The sequence below is a fragment of the Enhydra lutris genome, unplaced genomic scaffold (genome assembly GCF_002288905.1).
Source record: "Enhydra lutris kenyoni isolate GAN:26980312 unplaced genomic scaffold, ASM228890v2 scaffoldscaffold39, whole genome shotgun sequence".
Classification (NCBI taxonomy): domain Eukaryota; kingdom Metazoa; phylum Chordata; class Mammalia; order Carnivora; family Mustelidae; genus Enhydra; species Enhydra lutris.
The window spans coordinates 28,291,133-28,310,374 of NW_019154123.1; the positions used below are offsets into that span (position 1 = coordinate 28,291,133).

General features: G+C 38.3%; 1 protein-coding gene across 1 annotated transcript in view; it reads right to left on the reverse strand.

The window, feature by feature from the left end:
• The window catches only part of LOC111155024 (UBX domain protein 7), a 56,463-nt gene that overhangs the window by 10,347 nt on the left and 26,874 nt on the right, over positions 1–19,242 (reverse strand). The window contains exons 4-8 of the mRNA XM_022515037.1: positions 14,074–14,139; positions 11,735–11,847; positions 4,924–5,070; positions 3,147–3,237; positions 2,357–2,484 (exon numbers count right to left, since the gene is read on the reverse strand). Of these exons, the coding sequence (XP_022370745.1) occupies positions 2,357–2,484; positions 3,147–3,237; positions 4,924–5,070; positions 11,735–11,847; positions 14,074–14,139 (545 nt within the window). The remainder of the gene's footprint in view (positions 1–2,356; positions 2,485–3,146; positions 3,238–4,923; positions 5,071–11,734; positions 11,848–14,073; positions 14,140–19,242) is intronic.

Below are 19,242 nucleotides of genomic sequence, written 5' to 3' on the forward strand. Positions count from 1 at the left end.
GGGGCGCCTGGGTGGCTCAGTCGTTAAGCATCTGCCTTCAGCTCAGGTCGTGATCCCGGGGTCCTGGGATTGAGCCCTGTGTCGGGCTCCCTGCTCAGTGGGAAGCCTGTTTCTCCCTCTCCCATTCCCCCTGTTAGTGTTCCTGCTCTTGCTGTCTCTCTATCAAATAAATAAATAAAATCTTAAAAATAAATAAAAATAAAAATAAACTTAAGGCTAACTTATCACACACACAAAAGCAAACAGATGTGCCCATATGACATGCAATGGCTTAGATGGACTACAGATAATAACACTGAGTACCATTGTAGGTTGATTTTAAAGAATGACACTATGATGGACAGTACTAGTTTCCTATCTCACATTCAGTCTTCTTTGCCTCCTTAACAGAACCTCAATTGTGTTTGTGCAAGGACATGTGTCCAGCTAAAGTAAGCAGAATTCTTATCTGTAGCTGTTTACTTTTGTATAGAGGCACTACTCCCTTCTTCCTTGCCCATGCTTAGATATAATGCCTGGGAGCACAGCATTTATACTGTGAACATGAAAACAAAAAGCCAATACTAAGAATAAAGGAGGGGATGGGGGCAGGAAGGGGAACCCGGTTCCCTGATGACATCCACAGGAGTCATGTCCTAGACTGCCTATGTCAACTTCCTGTTAAGAAAACAAATGTCGGGGCACCTGGGTGGCTCAGTGGTTAAAGCCTCTGCCTTCGGCTCAGGTCACGATCTCAGGGTCCTGGGATCGAGTCCCGCATAGGGCTCTCTGCTCAGCAGGGAGCCTGGGGAGCCTGCCTCCTCCTGTCTCTCTCTGCCTGCCTCTCTGCCTACTTGTGATCTGTCAAATAAATTAAAAAAAAAAAATCTTTAAAGAAAACAAATGTCCTCCTTGTTTAAGACATTATTTGCTGGTGTTTCTCTTGCACACAGTTGATCATTCAATTTAGTTTCAGATGTGGAGACTGAGGTACTAGTTACCTGAATCACCCCTATGTATTTGTCCAATGTTATGGTTCCACTCTCCCACTAAAAGGCTTACTTTTTTTAAGAGATTTGGTGAAGTAAACTCAATTTACATTGTTGTAATTCAGCAATTCACAAGCAATTCTGGTTTTTTCAAAGTGTCTGCCTTACGACTACAAAGGATAAGAAACTCTCTTAAGGCAATTATAAAAACTTTCTGGAGTTTTTTATGCTTTAAAAAAGAATTTTACTTAAGGGGTGCCTGGGTGGCTCAGTTGTTAAGTGTCTGCCTTCCGCTCAGGTCATGATCCCAGGGTCATAGGATCGAACCCTGCATCGTGCTCCCTGCTCTGTAGGGAGTCTGCTTCTCCCCCTCCCACTCCCTCTGCTTGTGATTCCCTCTCTGGCTCTCTCTCTCTCTCAAATAAATAAATATATATTAAAAAAAGAATTTTACTTAAGTAAAACTTCTCTGAGTAATAAGAAAAAGCAACCCCCCCAAAAAAACCAAAACACAAAACAAAAAAACCCCCAAATACTGCATTTATAGATAAAGATGAAACAAGGTTTTAGTTCTGCAATACTATGTCTACCCAAATAAAACTTCTGTAAGGGGGGAAAAAAGAACTCTACACCACTCCGTGGCAAGCACCCATAGCATTAATAGCATTTTGTGCCTGTGGGTACTTTACTCTAGGTGATAACTTAAGGAACAGTACAACTGCATGATATGGACGGCTAAAGTGATATCCTCTGAAATTAATTTTATTCTCGCTGCCATCAAACCCAAATAGCTCCTATAACCAATGTGAGACTCCCATATCTTTGAAGCTCTTTTACATGCCAGTAATCCTGATTCCAATTATCAAACAGGTCTGTCTCATAATAGCATATTATAGAAATTAAATATAGAAATAATCTCTAGCTGGGCTGGAGAGCCAGGTCCCAAAGCCATATAACCAATAATAATGCCCAGCTATTTCACCATGAGTGCTGTCTAGGAAAAATACCATTTCCACTGCTGCTGAGACTTGGATACCAAAAGTCCTGGTAGTGCTGCCCCGAAGAACTGGACTCCTCTGTCACTGGGCTTGCCATAGGAGTTGTCCTGTCCGCTGCTACACGCATTGTTTACTTCTATATCCGGGTCTCAGGTCACATGCCTGAACCCTAACTACAAGGGAGACTGGGAATATGAATCTTATAATTTCACTTTAAAGACTGAACTCTTATGTGGGAAATTATCCAAATATAAGGAGGGTGTCTAAGATGCCGTACAGCGACAAACTAACTGTCCGAAACTTATATTACATTTACTCAAAACATTTTACACAACACATTTATATATAATTACACTTAACTGCCCATCACCAGTTCTCAGTCATACTTACTGAACGGGCACATTTTTTGGGGGGACTGCTAGAAAGTCCATCCAGTTGCCCATGTTCACCCAGAAATCCTGTCACTTGATCCAAGAAAGAAGACACATCTAACTGGTGCCACTCTACTAGCTTCTGACCTAAAAATTGAAAACCAGGATATATAATAAAATCAACACTCTTTCTGAACATTCTCATTAAATATTTCTTTGGCACATGTATAATTAAAATTTGTATGGGAACATACACTCTACCTTTCACCAGCATAAGTTACATTGTGTCTTCATAAACTAGAGGATACATTAATTATAACCAACCTAAGAGACTCCCAACCATCACGGTAGGGAAGCTACATTATCTGCTGATATCACTAATTGCCATTTAAGAAAAGATTCAGACAAAGCACTATCTATATGAAATTCACTTAAAATAATAAAACTAGCTCTACCCTCTGCTTCTCTGGTGGGATTACAACCAGTAACTGAACAATCTTAATATTTTAAGGATAGAAAACCTAAGGGGATCCCTTATAAAAGGACAAGAAAGATAAAAAGCTATTCTTTGAAAGGACAGAACTGTACAAAAATATAAAATACTACCATCTCCCAAAGTTAACAGAAACAGACTCTTAAACACATACTTCACAGATATTTAAACATTTCTCAAGGGCATGAACAAAACCCCTTTATCTAAATTATTACAAATAACTGAAATTGGATCCAAGTCAAATATTAAAGATCAATTATTGAGAAAAAGAAAGATAAATGAGAGGCTAAAGACTATAAGCAGACATAAATCTTACCTGTCCGTGGATCCAGGATGGAAACATAGGGGAAATCCCCCAGCTTATAAAACTGTATGTATCTCTGACCTTCCTCACTGTCATGATAAACCTGTTAAATCATTGATATTAAAAAAAGGTCAGTTTCTAAAAATTAAGTGTCAACTACATCCTTGTTATATACCAACAGCAATTAATTATCCAAATATACCTTTGGTATGTGTTAGAATCTTACTACATTAAATAAAAAATGAAAGTGATCTGGTGTCAATCCCTCAACTTCCTGCCCTCAATCCCTCTGGAAACTTACAGAAACATTAATCTGTTCTTCCTCCCTTCCCAGTTTATTGCTCTTCCTGTTTCTCTGTCCACCTATGTAATTCCTCTCAATTGTATGCATCTTAATAAATCACAATATACTGGGGCACCTGGGTGGCCCAATGGGTTAAAGCCTCTGCCTTCGGCTCAGGTCATGATCTCAGGGTCCTGGGATTGAGCCCCACATCGGGCTCTCTGCTCAGCAGGGAGCCTGCTTCCACCCCCCACCTCCACCTGTCTCTCTACGTACTTGTGATCTCTGTCTGTCAAATAAATAAATTAAATTAAATCTTTAAAAGAGAAGTCATAATATATTAAGATTATATGCTTGAGTTCCTAGCATAGCGCTAGACAAAGAGATAACCAATCAACAGATGCTGAATAAAAGGTTACCATTCAGAAAAATCATACTGAATTTAGGGGCCTGCAACACATGAAAAGGCAAATTAACAACAATAGCATAACTTGCATTGGTTAAAGAATTAAGTTCATTCAGAAGTCTTTTATTTTCAGTTAACTTTTCATAAAATAAAAAATCAGGGCAAGGTCATCTAACTTTAGCCTGATGATTCATATAAAAAGCAAATATAACCAGCAAGACCCTAAGTGACAAGTCTAAGGACATTCAGATGGGAGTATTAACTCAAGCTAAAATCCAGACCTTAGTCAATGTTTTTCCATTATTCCAAGAACTTCTCCATCTGCACTGTCAATTACAGTAGCCACTAGAACATGCGGTACTGAAGTACCTGAAATGTGGCTAGTTTGATACTGCTAAGTTTAAAAATACACAACAAATCTTAAAGACTTAAACACCAACAAACAAAAACCCTCAATATTTTAATATTAATTTTGTATGACAAATAGTGAATCTTAAAAATATATTAAAAGTAATTCCACTTATTTCTTTTGACCTTTTTAAATGTGGCTACTAGAAAACTTTAAACTACTTATGTGGCTGTTATATTTCTCCTGAACAGTATAGTTGTACATTTGTTCAAAATATATAAACTCGGGGAGCCTGGGTGGTTCAGTAGGTTAAAGACTCTGCCTTTGGCTCAGGTCATGATCCCAAGGTCCTCAGATCAGGCCCCGCACTGGGCTCTCTGTTCAGCGGGGAGCCTGCTTCCCCTTCTCTCTGCCTGCCTCTCTGCCTACTTGTGATCTGTCAAATAAATAAATAAAATCTTTAAATATATATATATATATATATATATATATATAAACTCTTCTGAGATATGAGTATTATATGGTTTACATGGCATGGTTCTTTTTTTCCTCCTTCCCTTAGGAGTTCTTCATTGCTGCCCTTATTTTCACTTGCCCTTACTATTTCAGCCATTATAGGTGGTTTTAATTTTTCATATGTCACAATTTAACTGTTATTAATTTTTTCCCCATTTTATAACCTAATGCTTCTTCCCCGACATCCATACTATAGAAGTAAAATACCACAAAAGTTTTGATTAACTCTCCTCACCTGCCAGAAAATGAAATGTTCCCGGATAATATTCTTCACAGCTTCATTGCTCCATACATCACGATTGAGGCACTGGCATGCAAAGTCTTGTACATTTTGAATGTTTATCATTAGCCACTTATTTTGCATCTGGCCACACTCTTTGGCCTATAATAATAAAGTAACATAACACTTGTTAGGAACACTTTCTACTTGGTAACTGATATGTTTCAGAATTCAGACGTTGTCTTCATAAATATTTTTTTCCTCAGTACAACATCTAGAGTTTTCAGTATCTATACAGTATTTACATTAATTTGCATATATGTATATAATTATACTCTCTCCATTTTCAAGCGTTCTTCAAATTTAAATTAATGCTTTTCATTTCTACACTGTTACTTATTTAATGACTAGATTTCTACTGTACATTTAAACATCTTTACCTAAAAAAGATTCCACAAACAAGGTAGACAAGTCACCTAATTATATTGTATTATCTCTTCTGATCCCAATCCACAAATATCTCTCCTTTTAAACAGATGTAAGCAGTAGGTATTACTTTATTGTTTTCTTTTCAATACTTCCATACATGTGTATACATAACTTCAAAATGTGTTTCCCATACACAATTTCAAATACCATTTTCATCCCAACTATCAGGCATGTGCTATCTTACAGAATCACCCTAAACACATCATTAGAGCTGCTGAGGGTGTCTTCTCCTAAGGTTGTTATTCCTAAAGATGGATTTCAAAACATGAGATCACAGCATCACAGAATATTTCAGTATGATCTCCAAGGCTCCCTACTGTACAGTACAAATATCAATCATGAATGTGTACTTTTTGCTTCACAGTTCCTCATTACCACAAAGACTTATAAAATATTGCCAAATAGGAAAAGAATAGCAGGAAGGCAAATAGGCAAATGTTACCTCAAACCTCTGCATAAGATCCAAAATGAAAGGTACAGTTTTGAGTAATTCTATCCTAGAATAATATTATTTTCCTATCAGTTTGACATGAGAAAATCTTAAGGATCAATTCACTCAGATTAATAACAACTGAAGAACATAAACATTTCTGAAGTATTGTAAGATATAAAACCAGGAATATCTTCTGTTTTAAGGCTTACACAATCTTGCAAATACTGTTAACTTGTTTTTTTGTATGAATCCCCCCAAAACAATTTTCTAATATTCACTGATCCCATGAGTGAAAACCCAAGTTCTAAAAAGAAGTATCCATGTATTGAACCAGGAAGCTGTATTTAACTGGTTGAAGCCTTATTTTAAATTACAGTACAAAAAGAATTTTATTATACAAATATAATAACTCCTTGTTCCTAGAAGTAATAATGCTCCACTTACTTCCATACCTATAGCATTCACATAGATTTAATAAATGGGTGGTAAGTAAGTATACTGTCTTAACTGAAGAAATGTATTTGAGGAATGTGTGGGTGGTTCAGTGGGTTAAGCATCCAACTCTTAATTTTTGCCTCAGGTCATGATCTCAGGGCTATGAGACTGAGCCCTGCACTGAGCTCCACGCTGAGTGTGGAGCCTGCTTAAGATTCTCTCTCCCTCTAACCCCTCTAACCCTCTCTCCCTCTCTAAAAAGAAAAGGAAAGAAAAGAAGAAAAGCATCTGAGAATAAAGGAAAAAAATTAACGCATTCTAGAGAAACAAACTGGAGAGTACATACCCCTATAACAAGATAAATTTACGTCTGCTTCAAATACAACACTGACAAGGAAAAAAAAATGTAAAACCAAAAATAATAAAAGTTCAGAGTTTAGGGGCACCTGAGGTCACTCAGTTGGCTAAGTGGCTCTTTTTTTTTTGCAGCTGACTCTTGATTTTGGCTCAGGTCATGATTTCAGGGTCATGAGGTGGAGCTTCCCCCGCCGGAGGAGGGGGTGCCCTCCATGCTCAGCAGGGAGTCTGCTTCTCTCCCTCCCTCCACTTTGCCCCTCCCTACTCTCTCTAAAATAAATAAATATTTTAAAAAATAAAGCCCAGAGTTCAAAAATGATAAAATCACTTGTTTTCTGTGTTTAAAAAATTCATTTACTTGCATTCATGCTTTCATTCATTCAGATTCATTCATTCAACAGTTACTTACTGAGAACCTGCCATGTTTCAGGTACAGTTATAGATGCTGGCTTACAGCAATTACCAAAACACAAAAATCCCTGCCTTCATGAAGCTCACATTGGGGGGCAAAACCTCTTAACAGCAAAAACACCTGAAGATCTGGGAAACCTGGGTGACTCAGTTAACTGTCTGCCTTCGGCTCAGTTCACAATCCCAGGGTTCTGGGATCAAGTTCCACATTGCGGGGGGGGGGGGGTCTTGCTCAGAGGGGAGCCTGCTTCTCCCTCTGCCTGCCACTCTCTTGCTTTCTCACTCCCTCTCTTTCTGACAAATAAATAAATAAAATCTTAAAAAAAAAAAAAACAAAAAAACCCAGAAACAAAAAAACCTATTAAGATCTATTAAGAAGGAAGGAGCCAAAGAAGATACAAATGTCATGCATAGCAACAATGTCTGGACAAAAGGTAAAAATCTTAACACAGTCTCACTAAGTAGACAAATTGTATGAGTCAAGTACTGGAGGTGAGAGTGAACCATGGGACAATGATGAATCTTCCCTCTTGGAATCTATTAGGCTGTTCTGAGTCAATAGTCAAAAGCCATTACAGGAAGACCCAAGGGCAAGTGTGGCTATACCAAACAGAGAGTTATGTGATGGGATTTATCATGACAAGGGGGAACAGTAAAGACTAACCTCTCTCTCAGTTCCAGACAGATCAGGAAAGTATGAAAAATAAGGATACAGAAGAAAAAATAATTTGTTCCAATAATAAATATATATCTACAAAACTAAAAAGGAAATATTAAAATATGCCAGTACTTTCTTATGGAAATGTTAATTACTTTTACCCACATTTATAGCAAGTACTTTTGAGATTAATAAATAAAGTACTCTTAGTGATTATAACTAGGTGCATGTGTAACTGAATGACAATTTTAACAAACAAATACACATTTCCTATTAAAATAAGGAATATCAAAGAAATTGTTCTGATTCTTTCTGTACAATATACTCCAGATTATGCTGTTCAATAATTTAACAAAGATTTAACAAGGGCCAATTATGTGCCAGAAACTCGTACAGGCACTATGGAATAGTAAATAAAACAAAGTCCCTGTGTTCACAGAACTTAAGGGCTAAGTAGAAAAATAAGAAAACCCAAGGGGCACCTGGGTGGCTCAGTCGTTCATCATCCAACTCTTGATCACAGGCTTGTGCGTTCAAGCCCCGCAATGGACTCCATGCTGGGTTTGGAGCTTATTTGAGGGGGGAAAAACAAAAAGGAAAAAAGAAAAAGAAAAGGAAACCCAAGAAATGTTCCATTGCTCAGGTCAGATCATTCATCTGAAGTGCTTTGCTCACTCACCTCTAGCTACATTGGTTTTCTTGGCTGTATCCAAACTAGGCCTAGGTCTTTCCAGTACCAGTTCCTTTACACTTAACTCTTTTGTCTACTCTTCCCCTGGACCTTCCTATAATTCACACTCCCTCGCTCCATTCAGGTTTCTATCAAGTCTCATCCTTTCATAATCTTCCCTCATTTTCCTATCTAAAATAGTTCTGGGGGCACCTGGGTGTCTCAGTTGGTTAAGCAACTGCCTTTGGCTCAGGTCATGATATTGAGTCCCAGGTTGGAGACCTGCATCAGGCTCCCTGCTGGGTGGAGAGTTGCTTCTCCCTCTGACTCTCCCCACCTTGTGTGTGTGCTCTTTCAAATAAATAAAAATCTTTAAAATAAAATAGTTCTGTCCCCTCAGAGTTATAAACTTATATGAAATTAATGAAATCAACTTTGCTTTCAATTTACCAGTAAAAACACTTATACTTAATGGCCCTAAACAAAAAATAGCCCTCTCTCTCCTTCCCTCATTCTATTTTATTCTTTCTCCCAGCAACTACTATAACCTGAAATTCCTCCTCCTCTCTTTCTCTCTCCCCCCTCACTCTCTCTCTCTGTATATACATATCAAAAATAGTTATGAGTAAACAAGTGAATTAATCAGTCTCTCATTTCGTTACCTCTAATTACACTAAGAAAGTCCAGTTTCTAAACCTGTAAAACTGGCTCAAATACATCTAAGATAGTGCCCAAACCTATGGACACTGCCTGAGCAGCCAGTGTTCCTCTGATTTTTAACATTCACCTTCCTAATCTTCAGTGACTTAATTTTGCATATTACCTCCTCAATTTTCATAAAACTAATATTCATCATTAATCATAACTAAATGCCTACCTTTTGTGGGACTGTTTACTTACAGATTTATAAACAATAAAGGTTAGTATTATCAGTGAATAAATGGACTGCTGTGAATAATACAGGTCATGAAATACAAAGAAAAAAGGTGATACAACTTAACAAAGTGAATCAAATGTCAGATAATATCAAAAAAGATTCACATTTCCCCTCAAAGAACAAGCAGCAGAGTAACTGCTTTTATGAATCCAAAGTGATCAAATTAAATCAAGTTCATAGTTATTTCATTAAGCCCTAGAGCATCTCAGAAGCATGGAAAACATGGCAAAACAAACTCAGATCCTTTTTGTCTTTCATATTGCTGCTATTCTCTCTTAAGGCTGAACACCAGAACAGAAGAAAGGACAGGCAGCTGCCATATTTAGAGCCCTAGGCCAAGAAGAAAACATCTTTGAGTTGACTAATGAATCATCAAAGACTCTTAACTCTGGTCTTACTTACATGACAAAAAGAAACGCTTGGGGCTTCAGGGTAGCTCAGTCGGTTAAGTGTCTGCCTTTGGCTTGGGTCATGGTCTGGGGTTCTAGGGTTGAGCCCCAGATCGCGCTCCAAGCTCAGTGAAGGGCCTGCTTCTCCCTCTCTGTGCCTGCCCCTCCCAATGCTTGTGCTCTGTCTCTCCCCTAAAATAGGTGAATAAAACCTGGAAGGCAGGCAGGCAAGGCAGGCTTAGACAAATCACTATCCTTTGGATTTTCTGTTACAAGCAGCCAAACACTTTCAGGTTTTACAATTCAGAAAATTAAAACTGAAGTACAGGCTTGGTTAAATTTTTAATCCTCAGTATTTCATTTAGGCTACTCTAAGAGTATGTCAAAGTACAAAATCTTTTAAAAAACAATCACGACTGGGGCGCCTGGGTGGCTCAGTGGGTTAAAGCCTCTGCCTTCAGCTGAGGTCATGATCCCAGCGTCCTGGGATTGAGCCCTGCATCCGGCTCTCTGCTCCACGGGGAGCCTGCTTCCTCCTCTCTCTCTGCCTGCCTCTCTGCCTACTTGTGATCTCCGTCAAATAAATAAATAAAATCTTTTAAAAAAAATCGTAATTCACTTCCAAATATGCAGCCACAAGCATCATTTTTGTCAGTGTTATTTGGCCTACTTTATGCTAACAGAAAAATCCTACCTGAAATGTAAGTGATTTACATCTACAGAAATGCTATTCCGACTCAAAAGAGTATTAACATGCTAGTTAACACACAAAAGCAACTGTCTAAACACAGCAACAGAATATTGAAAATGCTAAGCAAACTCATTCATTTAACAGATACTATGTTTCTATAAAATACCAGAAACTGGAAGGCACCTGTATGATCAGTCAGTTAAGCATCTACCTTTGGCTGGGGGTGGGGGGATGTCCCTGGCTCAGCAGGGAATCTGCTTTTCCCTCTCCCTCTGCTCCTCCCCACTAGCTCCTGCTTTCCTCCTCTCACTTTAATAAATAAATAAAATCTAAAAACAACAACAACAACAAAAGCCAGAAATTGGGTCCCAAGGATTACCAAAATAAAAAGAAACATTATTACCCCTGCCCTCATTAAGCTTATAATTTAGCAATCACATAAACCTGCTCTGTAAAGTTTTTCTTGGGCTTTAGCCAAATTAAAACCAGAAAACTGAAGGAGAATATCTTTTGCTACTACACAGATATTCTTTTAAAATACAATAGGATCTCTTGGGGCGCCTGGGTGGTTTGGTGAGTTAAGCCTCTGCCTTCGGCTCAGGTCATGATCTCAAGGTCCTGGGCTCTCTGCTCAGCGGGGAGCCTGCTTCCCGCCCCCCCTCTGCCTGCCCCTCTACCTACTTGTGATCTCTGTCTGTCAAATAAATAAATAAAATCTTAAAATAAATAAATAAATAGATAAAATCTTTAAAATATATATATATAATAGGATCCCCATAGAAATATTGGCAAAGCCAATAAACACAGGCACACTATTCTCAGTAGTGATCAAAGAAACACAAACTAAAAAAAGTAAGATTAAAAAAAAAAAAACAAAAAAATAAAAACAAGGGGCGCCTGGGTGGCTCAGTGGGTTAAGCCGCTGCTTTCGGCTCAGGTCGTGGTCTCAGGGTCCTGGAATGGAGCCCCGTGTCGGCTCTCTGCTCAGCAGGGAGCCTGCTTCCTCCTCTCTCTCTGCCTGCCTCTCTGACTGCTTGTGATCTCTCTCTCTGTCAAATAAATAAATAAATAAAATCTTAAAAAAAAAAACAAAACAAAAAAACAAAAACTACCAAATGGCAAAAACTCTTAAGTGATACCACACAAGCATAATAAACAGATTTTATGAAACAATCTCAAATACTGCTGGTAGAAATATAAATCAGTGCAATCTTTTAGGTATTTCATATTTGGGTCATACTTATTAAGATGCCAATTCTCCGTATTCTGAAAAATTTTTTGTTCCTAGAAAGAAAAAAATGGCACTGAAAATGCAAAAGGATTCATAGCTAAGGCTTACAATTTCCAAAAACTTACTGTTTCAAAGCTGCCTTTATGCATCAAGTCAATGGGTGGCCGGAAGAGATCTGCAAGGGTAGTTAGTTTCTTATCAATTGCTCCTCCGTTTCTTAATTCCTGTTCTTGCCGAACTGCAACACAAGAGGATAGAAAAGTTTTAGTTAGCCAGAAAATAAAAGCATGAATCTCAAAATATAAAAACATGCATCAACTGCAAGAACTACTGAACAACATGCCTGACCTCATGCAAATGTAAATAGCTAATGCTGATTCTGAAACACAGACAAAGCCAAGGTGGGGAGACTCTTAAGACTTAGTGCTGCTCAAATTCAAATGTAAGGACAAAAGCTTTACAGTAGAGTCACCTAATCAAAATATTTCCTTCTCATATTCCAAGCAAACTTGAGCACAGGAGAAATTTTCATCTCCATTTATCCAGTTCTGAAAGTGAGCCTAATGTATCTGTTGTTTCTAGCTACATTCCCAAAGATTCTGGTAGTGAGAGAGAAAGACCACCTCTTGTCACCTTCTCCTGGAAGGGTACAGACTTCCCTGGATAACATGAATCAGTCTGGGTTCCCCTTCAACTCTCTTCAAAGTTTTAAGACCTATCTGTGCTGCAATGAGCTCATTATAAATCAACTACAAAATCAAGCATAGTCCAATGGTTTTTCATATTCTCTAAACAAATCTCCTTTTCTTTAAGATTCCATGGCTAAATCACCACTGAATCCTCTAAGTGTGCAGCCAAGAATCTCATTCTAACTTACTTCACAGAAAGTTATAAGCCTATTCCAAACAACTGTAGCCAAAATGTTAAAGAGTGGTTGCTTTGGGTAGTGTGGCTTTTTCCTTTTCTGTTTTCAATCCCCTATAATAAGCATTTTCATTGTGGTCATTCCTTTAACTGACAGATTTCAGGATTTCCTTTTTTCTACCAATTAGTCACTTATTGTTCTACAGTACAGTTGACATACAATATTTTTTTAGTTTCAGGTATAAAACATGGCGATTCGATAATTATATACAAAATGCTCACCACTGTTAAACATAGTTACCCTTTATCACCATACAAGTTATTACAGTATTAACTGACTATATTCCCAATGTTGTAGTTTTCATCACTGTGACTTATCTTATAATGGGAAGTTTATACCTCTTAATCCTCTTCATCTATTCTGCTTATCCTCCCACTCCTCTCTGGCAACAACCAATTTATTCTCTGTACCTAGGAGTCTCTTTTTCACTTGTTTGTTTTGTTTTGTTCTTTAGATACCACACACATGTGTAATCATATGGTATTTTTCTTTGTCTGACTTATATCATTTAGCATAATACCCTCAAGGTCCACAATGTTGCTCTGAATGGTGAGGTTTCATTCTTTTCTGTGACTTAGTAATATTCCACCATGTAAATACCACATCTTTTCTATGCATTCATCTATTGATGGGACACTTACACTGCTTCCATAACCTGGCTACTGAAAATGTTGCAATAAACAAAGGGATGCATATTCGTTTTCTTAGGATAAATACCCAGAATTATAATTACTAGGTCATATGGTATTGCTAGTTTTAATTTTGGTGGTAACCTCCATATTGTTTTCCATAGTGGCTGCACCAATTTGCAATCCCATCAACAGTTCACAAGAGTTCCCCATTCTCTATATCTTTGCCAATACTTATTTCTTGTCTATTTCATACTAGCCATTCTGACTCATGTGAGGTAAGATGTCAAGATCTTGAGGGAAACCATCTTTTTCTTTTATTATAGTCAGCATTTAAGTGTTCATTCAAAAGTTAATTTACTTTGTAAATTACCAGATTTCTTACATTTCTGCATCATTCTTATTATTTTTCTATCACCAGTTAGGTTAGCATTTGGAACAATTTAGCTCAAGGGGAAGTTAGTAACAATCACAGACTGAATTCATAATTTCCTTTTAAAATAAGGTGACTGGGGTGCTTGGGTGGCTCAGTGTGTTAGAGCTTCTGCCTTCGGCTCGGGTCATGGTCCCGGGGTCCTGGGATCGAGCCCCGAATCAGGCTCTCTGCTCGGTGGGGAGTATGTTTCCCCCTCTCTCTCCGCCTCCTCTCTGCCTACTTGTGATCTCTGTCAAATGGATGAATAAAATCTTAAAAAATAAATAAATAAATAAAATAAGGTGACTCCTTAAAGTAATTACGCCTGATATTAATCATCTTTTCCTTTTTAGGAAAAACTATATAAAACAAACCATGATCCTGACCTACAGCAGAGTATATGGGTGCTTTTCCATCTTGTGGTTTTCTATGTGGAAGAAAAAGCGGGGAGAAGCAAGAAAATAGAGAGATAATAAACTGGTAAAAGATACCTACTAGTTTCAGTTTGAAAATCTCGGAAACCATCAAATATTGAACGTGCAGGCCGTCGTCTTTTAGGAGCTTTAGGAGGAAAAAAAACCAGAAATGATACAAAAATTTATACCTTAATTTGGAACAGTTCTAAAATCTTCCTTATCTGTATGTATTTGTTTGAAAACACTCATAGATTATAAAGGTGTCCTCCTTCAAAAAATATTTGAAAACTTTCAAGTCATTCATGTAAAATTAACTCAACCACCTTCAACCCAACCATTCTGTTTTACAAATAAGAAAATTAAGACCCAGTTAAGAGACTTAACCAAACCTGTGTAAAAGACAGAACAAGAAAGATTTTGAGAATGACTCCCCATGGCGACAAAGCTAAATACATGCTGCAAACATCTAATTCACGTTAGCCTACGGGGCTTCTGACTATCCTTTGGTGTAACACTTGAGTGAGTTCCTATCTTCTAAACCATACTTAAGAACAACTTATTAGTTAATAGATATACATGTAGAATTATAAACACCAAAAACATTTTTAATTTTGGAAGAAAAATTTCTTTCCACAATTACACAACGGGTTAGTTGAAAGAAAAAATAAACAGAACCAAGATCTTCTGATATCCGATACAGTATCTATTACCCAATCCTTAAGTATTTTGTAAAGTCTAAAAAAAAATAATAAAAACGTTATCTTCCTATATGTGTATGTTCAGATCATTTATATACATTATAATAAACAAGGACATTTAACAACTCCTTCAATATGGGTAAAAGTTATTAAATTGGCTTATGGCGGGGCACCTGGGTGGCTCAGTGGGTTGAGCCTCTGCCTTTGGCTCAGGTCGTGGTCTTGGAGTCCTGGGATCAAGCCCCACGGCGGGCTCTTTGCACAGCGGGGAGGCTGCTTCCCTCTCTCTCTCTGCCTGCCTCTCTGCCTACTTGTGATCTCTGTCTGTCAAATAAATAAATCAGCTCTTTTAATAAATAAATAAATAAATAGGCTAATGGCATGCCTGGCCAGCATGTAAACAGAACAACGCTTCATGTTAATAAATGATGAATAGTGGTAAGAGTAAATAGAGTATAAAGTCCCCCACCCCATGTCAAAGCATCTTTCCCAAAAGTCTGTGCATGCCATTATATAATTTTATATCCAAGAATTAAGTAAAAAACAAAACAAAATGCAGAACTAAACATTAAAAAATCTTTTTAATTTAATTTTTTTTTCAGCGTAACAGTATTCCTTGTTTTTGCACCACACCCAGTGCTCCATGCAATCCATGCCCTCTCCAATACCCACCACCTGGTTCCCCCAACCTCCCACTCCCTGCTGTTTCAAACCCCTCAGATTGTTTTTCAGAGTCCATAGTCTCTCATGGTTCACCTCCCCTTCCAATTTCCCCCAACTCCCTTCTCCTAACTCCCCTTGTCCTCCATGCTATTTGTTAGGCTCCACAAATAAGTGAAACCATATGATAATTGACTCTCTCTGCTTGACTTATTTCACTCAGCATAATCTCTTCCAGTCCCGTCCATGTTGCTACAAAAGTTGGGTATTCATCCTTTCTGATAGAGGCATAATACTCCATAGTGTATATGGACCACATCTTCCTTATCCATTCGTCCGTTGAAGGGCATCTTGGTTCTTTCCACAGTTTGGCGACCGTGGCCATTGCTGCTATAAACATTGGGGTACAGATGGCCCTTTTCACTACATCTGTATCTTTGGGGTAAATACCCAGTAGTGCAAGTGCAGGGTCATAGGGAAGCTCTATTTTTAATTTCTTGAGGAATCTCCACACTGTTCTCCAAAGTGGCTGCACCAACTTGCATTCCCACCAACAGTGTAAGAGGGTTCCCCTTTCTCCACATCCCCTCCAACACATGTTGTTTCCTGTCTTGCTAATTTTGGCCATTCTAACTGGTGTAAGGTGGTATATCTCAATGTGGTTTTAATGTGAATCTCCCTGATGGCTAGTGATGATGAACATTTTTTCATGTGTCTGATAGCCATTTGTATGTCTTCATTGGAGAAGTGCCTATTCATATCTTCTGCCCATTTCTTGATATGATTGTCTGTTTTGTGTGTGTTGTTTGAGGAGTTCTTTATAGATCCTGGATATCAACCTTTTGATCTGTAGTCGAGGAACTACAGAACACTCATGAAAGAAATTGAAGAAGACACAAAAAGATGGAAGACCATTCCATGCTCTTGGATCGGAAGAATAAACATTGTTAAAATGTCTATACTGCCTAGAGCCATCTATACTTTTAATGCCATTCCGATCAAAATTCCACCGGTATTTTTCAAAGAGCTGGAGCAAATAATCCAGAAATTTGTATGGAACCAGAGGAGACCCCGAATCGCTAAGGAAATGTTGAAAAACAAAAATAAAACTGGGGGCATCACATTACCTGATTTCAAGCTTTACTACAAAGCTGTGATCACCAAGACAGCATGGTACTGGCATAAAAACAGACACATAGACCAGTGGAACAGAGTAGAGAGCCCAGATATGGACCCTCAACTCTATGGTCAAATAATCTTCGACAAAACAGGAAAAAATATACAGTGGAAAAAAGACAGTCTCTTCAATAAATGGTGCTGGGAAAACTGGACAGCTATATATAGAAGAATGAAACTCGACCATTCTCTTACACCATACACAAAAATAAACTCAAAATGGATAAAAGACCTCGACATGAGACAAGAATCCATCAGAATCCTAGAGGAGAACATAGGCAGTAACCTCTTCGATATCAGCCACAGCAAATTCTTTCAAGACATGTCTCCAAAGGCAAAGGAAACAAAAGCGAAAATAAACTTTTGGGACTTCATGAAAATCAAAAGCTTCTGCACAGCAAAGGAAACAGTCAGCAAAACAAAGAGGCAACCCTCGGAATGGGAGAGGATATTTGCAAAAAACCTCATTTTTAAAAAAATATTTTACTTACTTGAGAGAGAGAGCGCACGTGTGCGCGCAAGCGTGAGCAGGGGGAGGGGCAGAGGGAGAGGGAGAAGTAGGCTCCCAGCTGAGCAGGGAGCCTGATGTGAGTGAGGCTTGATCCCAGAACCTAGAACCCTGGGATCATGCTTAATTGACTGAGCCACCCAGATACCCCTAAAAAATGTCATTTTTGAAATATTACCTATATATACTTTATGTACACTTCTGTATTTTTTTAAAGATTGTATTTATTTGACAGAGAGGGAGAGCACAAGCAGGGGGAGTGTCAGGCAGAGACAGACAGAAGCAGGCTCCCTGCTAAGCAAGGAGCCCAAAGCAGGGCTTGATCCCAGGGCCCCACACATTTGTGAATTTATATTAAAGAACCACAAAATTATCTCAAGGAAAAGAGATCTGATTTAAAAAAGGAAAGGGGTGTCTGGGTAACTCAGGCAATAAGCGTCTGCCTTGGGCTGAGGTCGTGATTCCATGGTCCTGGGACTAAGGCCCGCATTGAGCCTACTTCTCCCTTTCCCACTCCGCCTGCTTCTCCCTCTCCTGCTCCTCCTGCTTCTGTTCCCTCTCTTGCTGTCTCTCTCTCTCTGTCAAATAAATAAATAAAATCTGGCATGCCTGGGTGGCTCAGTGGGTTAAGCTTCTGCTTTTGGCTGAGGCCATGATCTGAGGGTCCTTGGATTGAGCCCCATGTTGGGCTCTCTGCTCAGCGGGGAGCCTGCTTCTCCCTCTCTGCCTGTCTCTCTGCCTACTTGTGATTTCTCTCTCTCTGTGTGTCAAATAAATGAATAAATAAATCTTTTTTAAAAAATAAAATCTAGGGGCACCTGGGTGGCTCAGTGGGTTAAAGCCTCTGCCTTCAGCTCAGGTCATGATCCCAGGGTCCTGGGATCAAGCCCCGCATCGGGCTCTCTGCTCAGGAAGGAGCCTGCTTCCTCCTCTCTCTCTCTACCTGTCAAATAAAATAAATAAAATCTTAAAAAAAAAAAATTAATTAATTAAATTAAATCTAAAAAAAAAAGGAAAAAGAAACTTCCATGTTTTAGTTCTGTATTGAATTTTATTTATGTTGAAATTATTAAACTGAAAATTTTTAAATTTAAATATTGCATTACTTTCTCCTCCCTCTTTCCCTCCTTTCCTTTATAAGGCAGCAGCAAGGAATGTTATTCTTTCCAATCTTCTAAATTTTAATCAAGAGTTCCTACTTCAAATGTGCATGGTTTTTTTTTTTTAAGATTTCATTTATTTATTTGACAGACAGAGATCACAAGTAGGCAGAGAGGCAGGCAGAGAGAGAGGAGGAAGCAGGCTCCCCGCAGAGCAGAGAGCCCGATGTGGGGCTCGATCCCAGGACCCTGGGATCATGACCCGAGCCGAAGGCAGAGGCTTTAACCCACTGAGCCACCCAGGCGCCCCAAATGTGTATGTTTCTAGCAGGAATAACATGGCCTCTCAAAGAATACCTTCTTAAAACTCTTTAGCACATACTTTTTAACCATAACAATTAGGAAAGTAAGGATACCTGAGGATAAGGTTATAGAATGGGTGCCTAAACAGAGCATATGATTATTGTGGAGGTAGTACATACAAGATAATTTTCTTCTATTTTGAAACTGCCAAAGTCAGACCACTCAATATTTCACACCTACCCACCTTTTTCCCACTTTAGCCCTTCTATATCAGGCATCTAATCTCCTGGGTAAGTCTCCTACTTCCTCTTTTGCGAACCTTGGACTCAACCCCTTTTATTTCTTGGGCTCATAACCTCCTCCCATTTGTTTCCTCCTAGTTTATGCTAAGTCTATCCAAGAACCTATCCTCAGGCCATACACAACGCCTCTAGTCCTAGGACCATTATTATAGGCATACCTCAGAGATAATGTAGGTTTGGTTCCAGGCTACCCCAACAAAGCAAATATCGCATTAAGACGAGTCAAATGAATTTCTGAGTTTCCCAGTGCATATAAAAGTTACGTTTACACTAAAGTTAACCACTGAATAATATAGACTTGAACTGCACAGGTCTATTGATATGTGGGTATTTTCGATAAATACAATATAGTACTATAAATGTGTTTTCCTTATGATGTTTTAATAACTTTTTCCAACTTACTTTATTGTTAAGTTGATATATATAATATAGAAATATGTGTTCATATAATATAGAAAATACATATAATATAATACATATAATATAGAAAATACATATAAT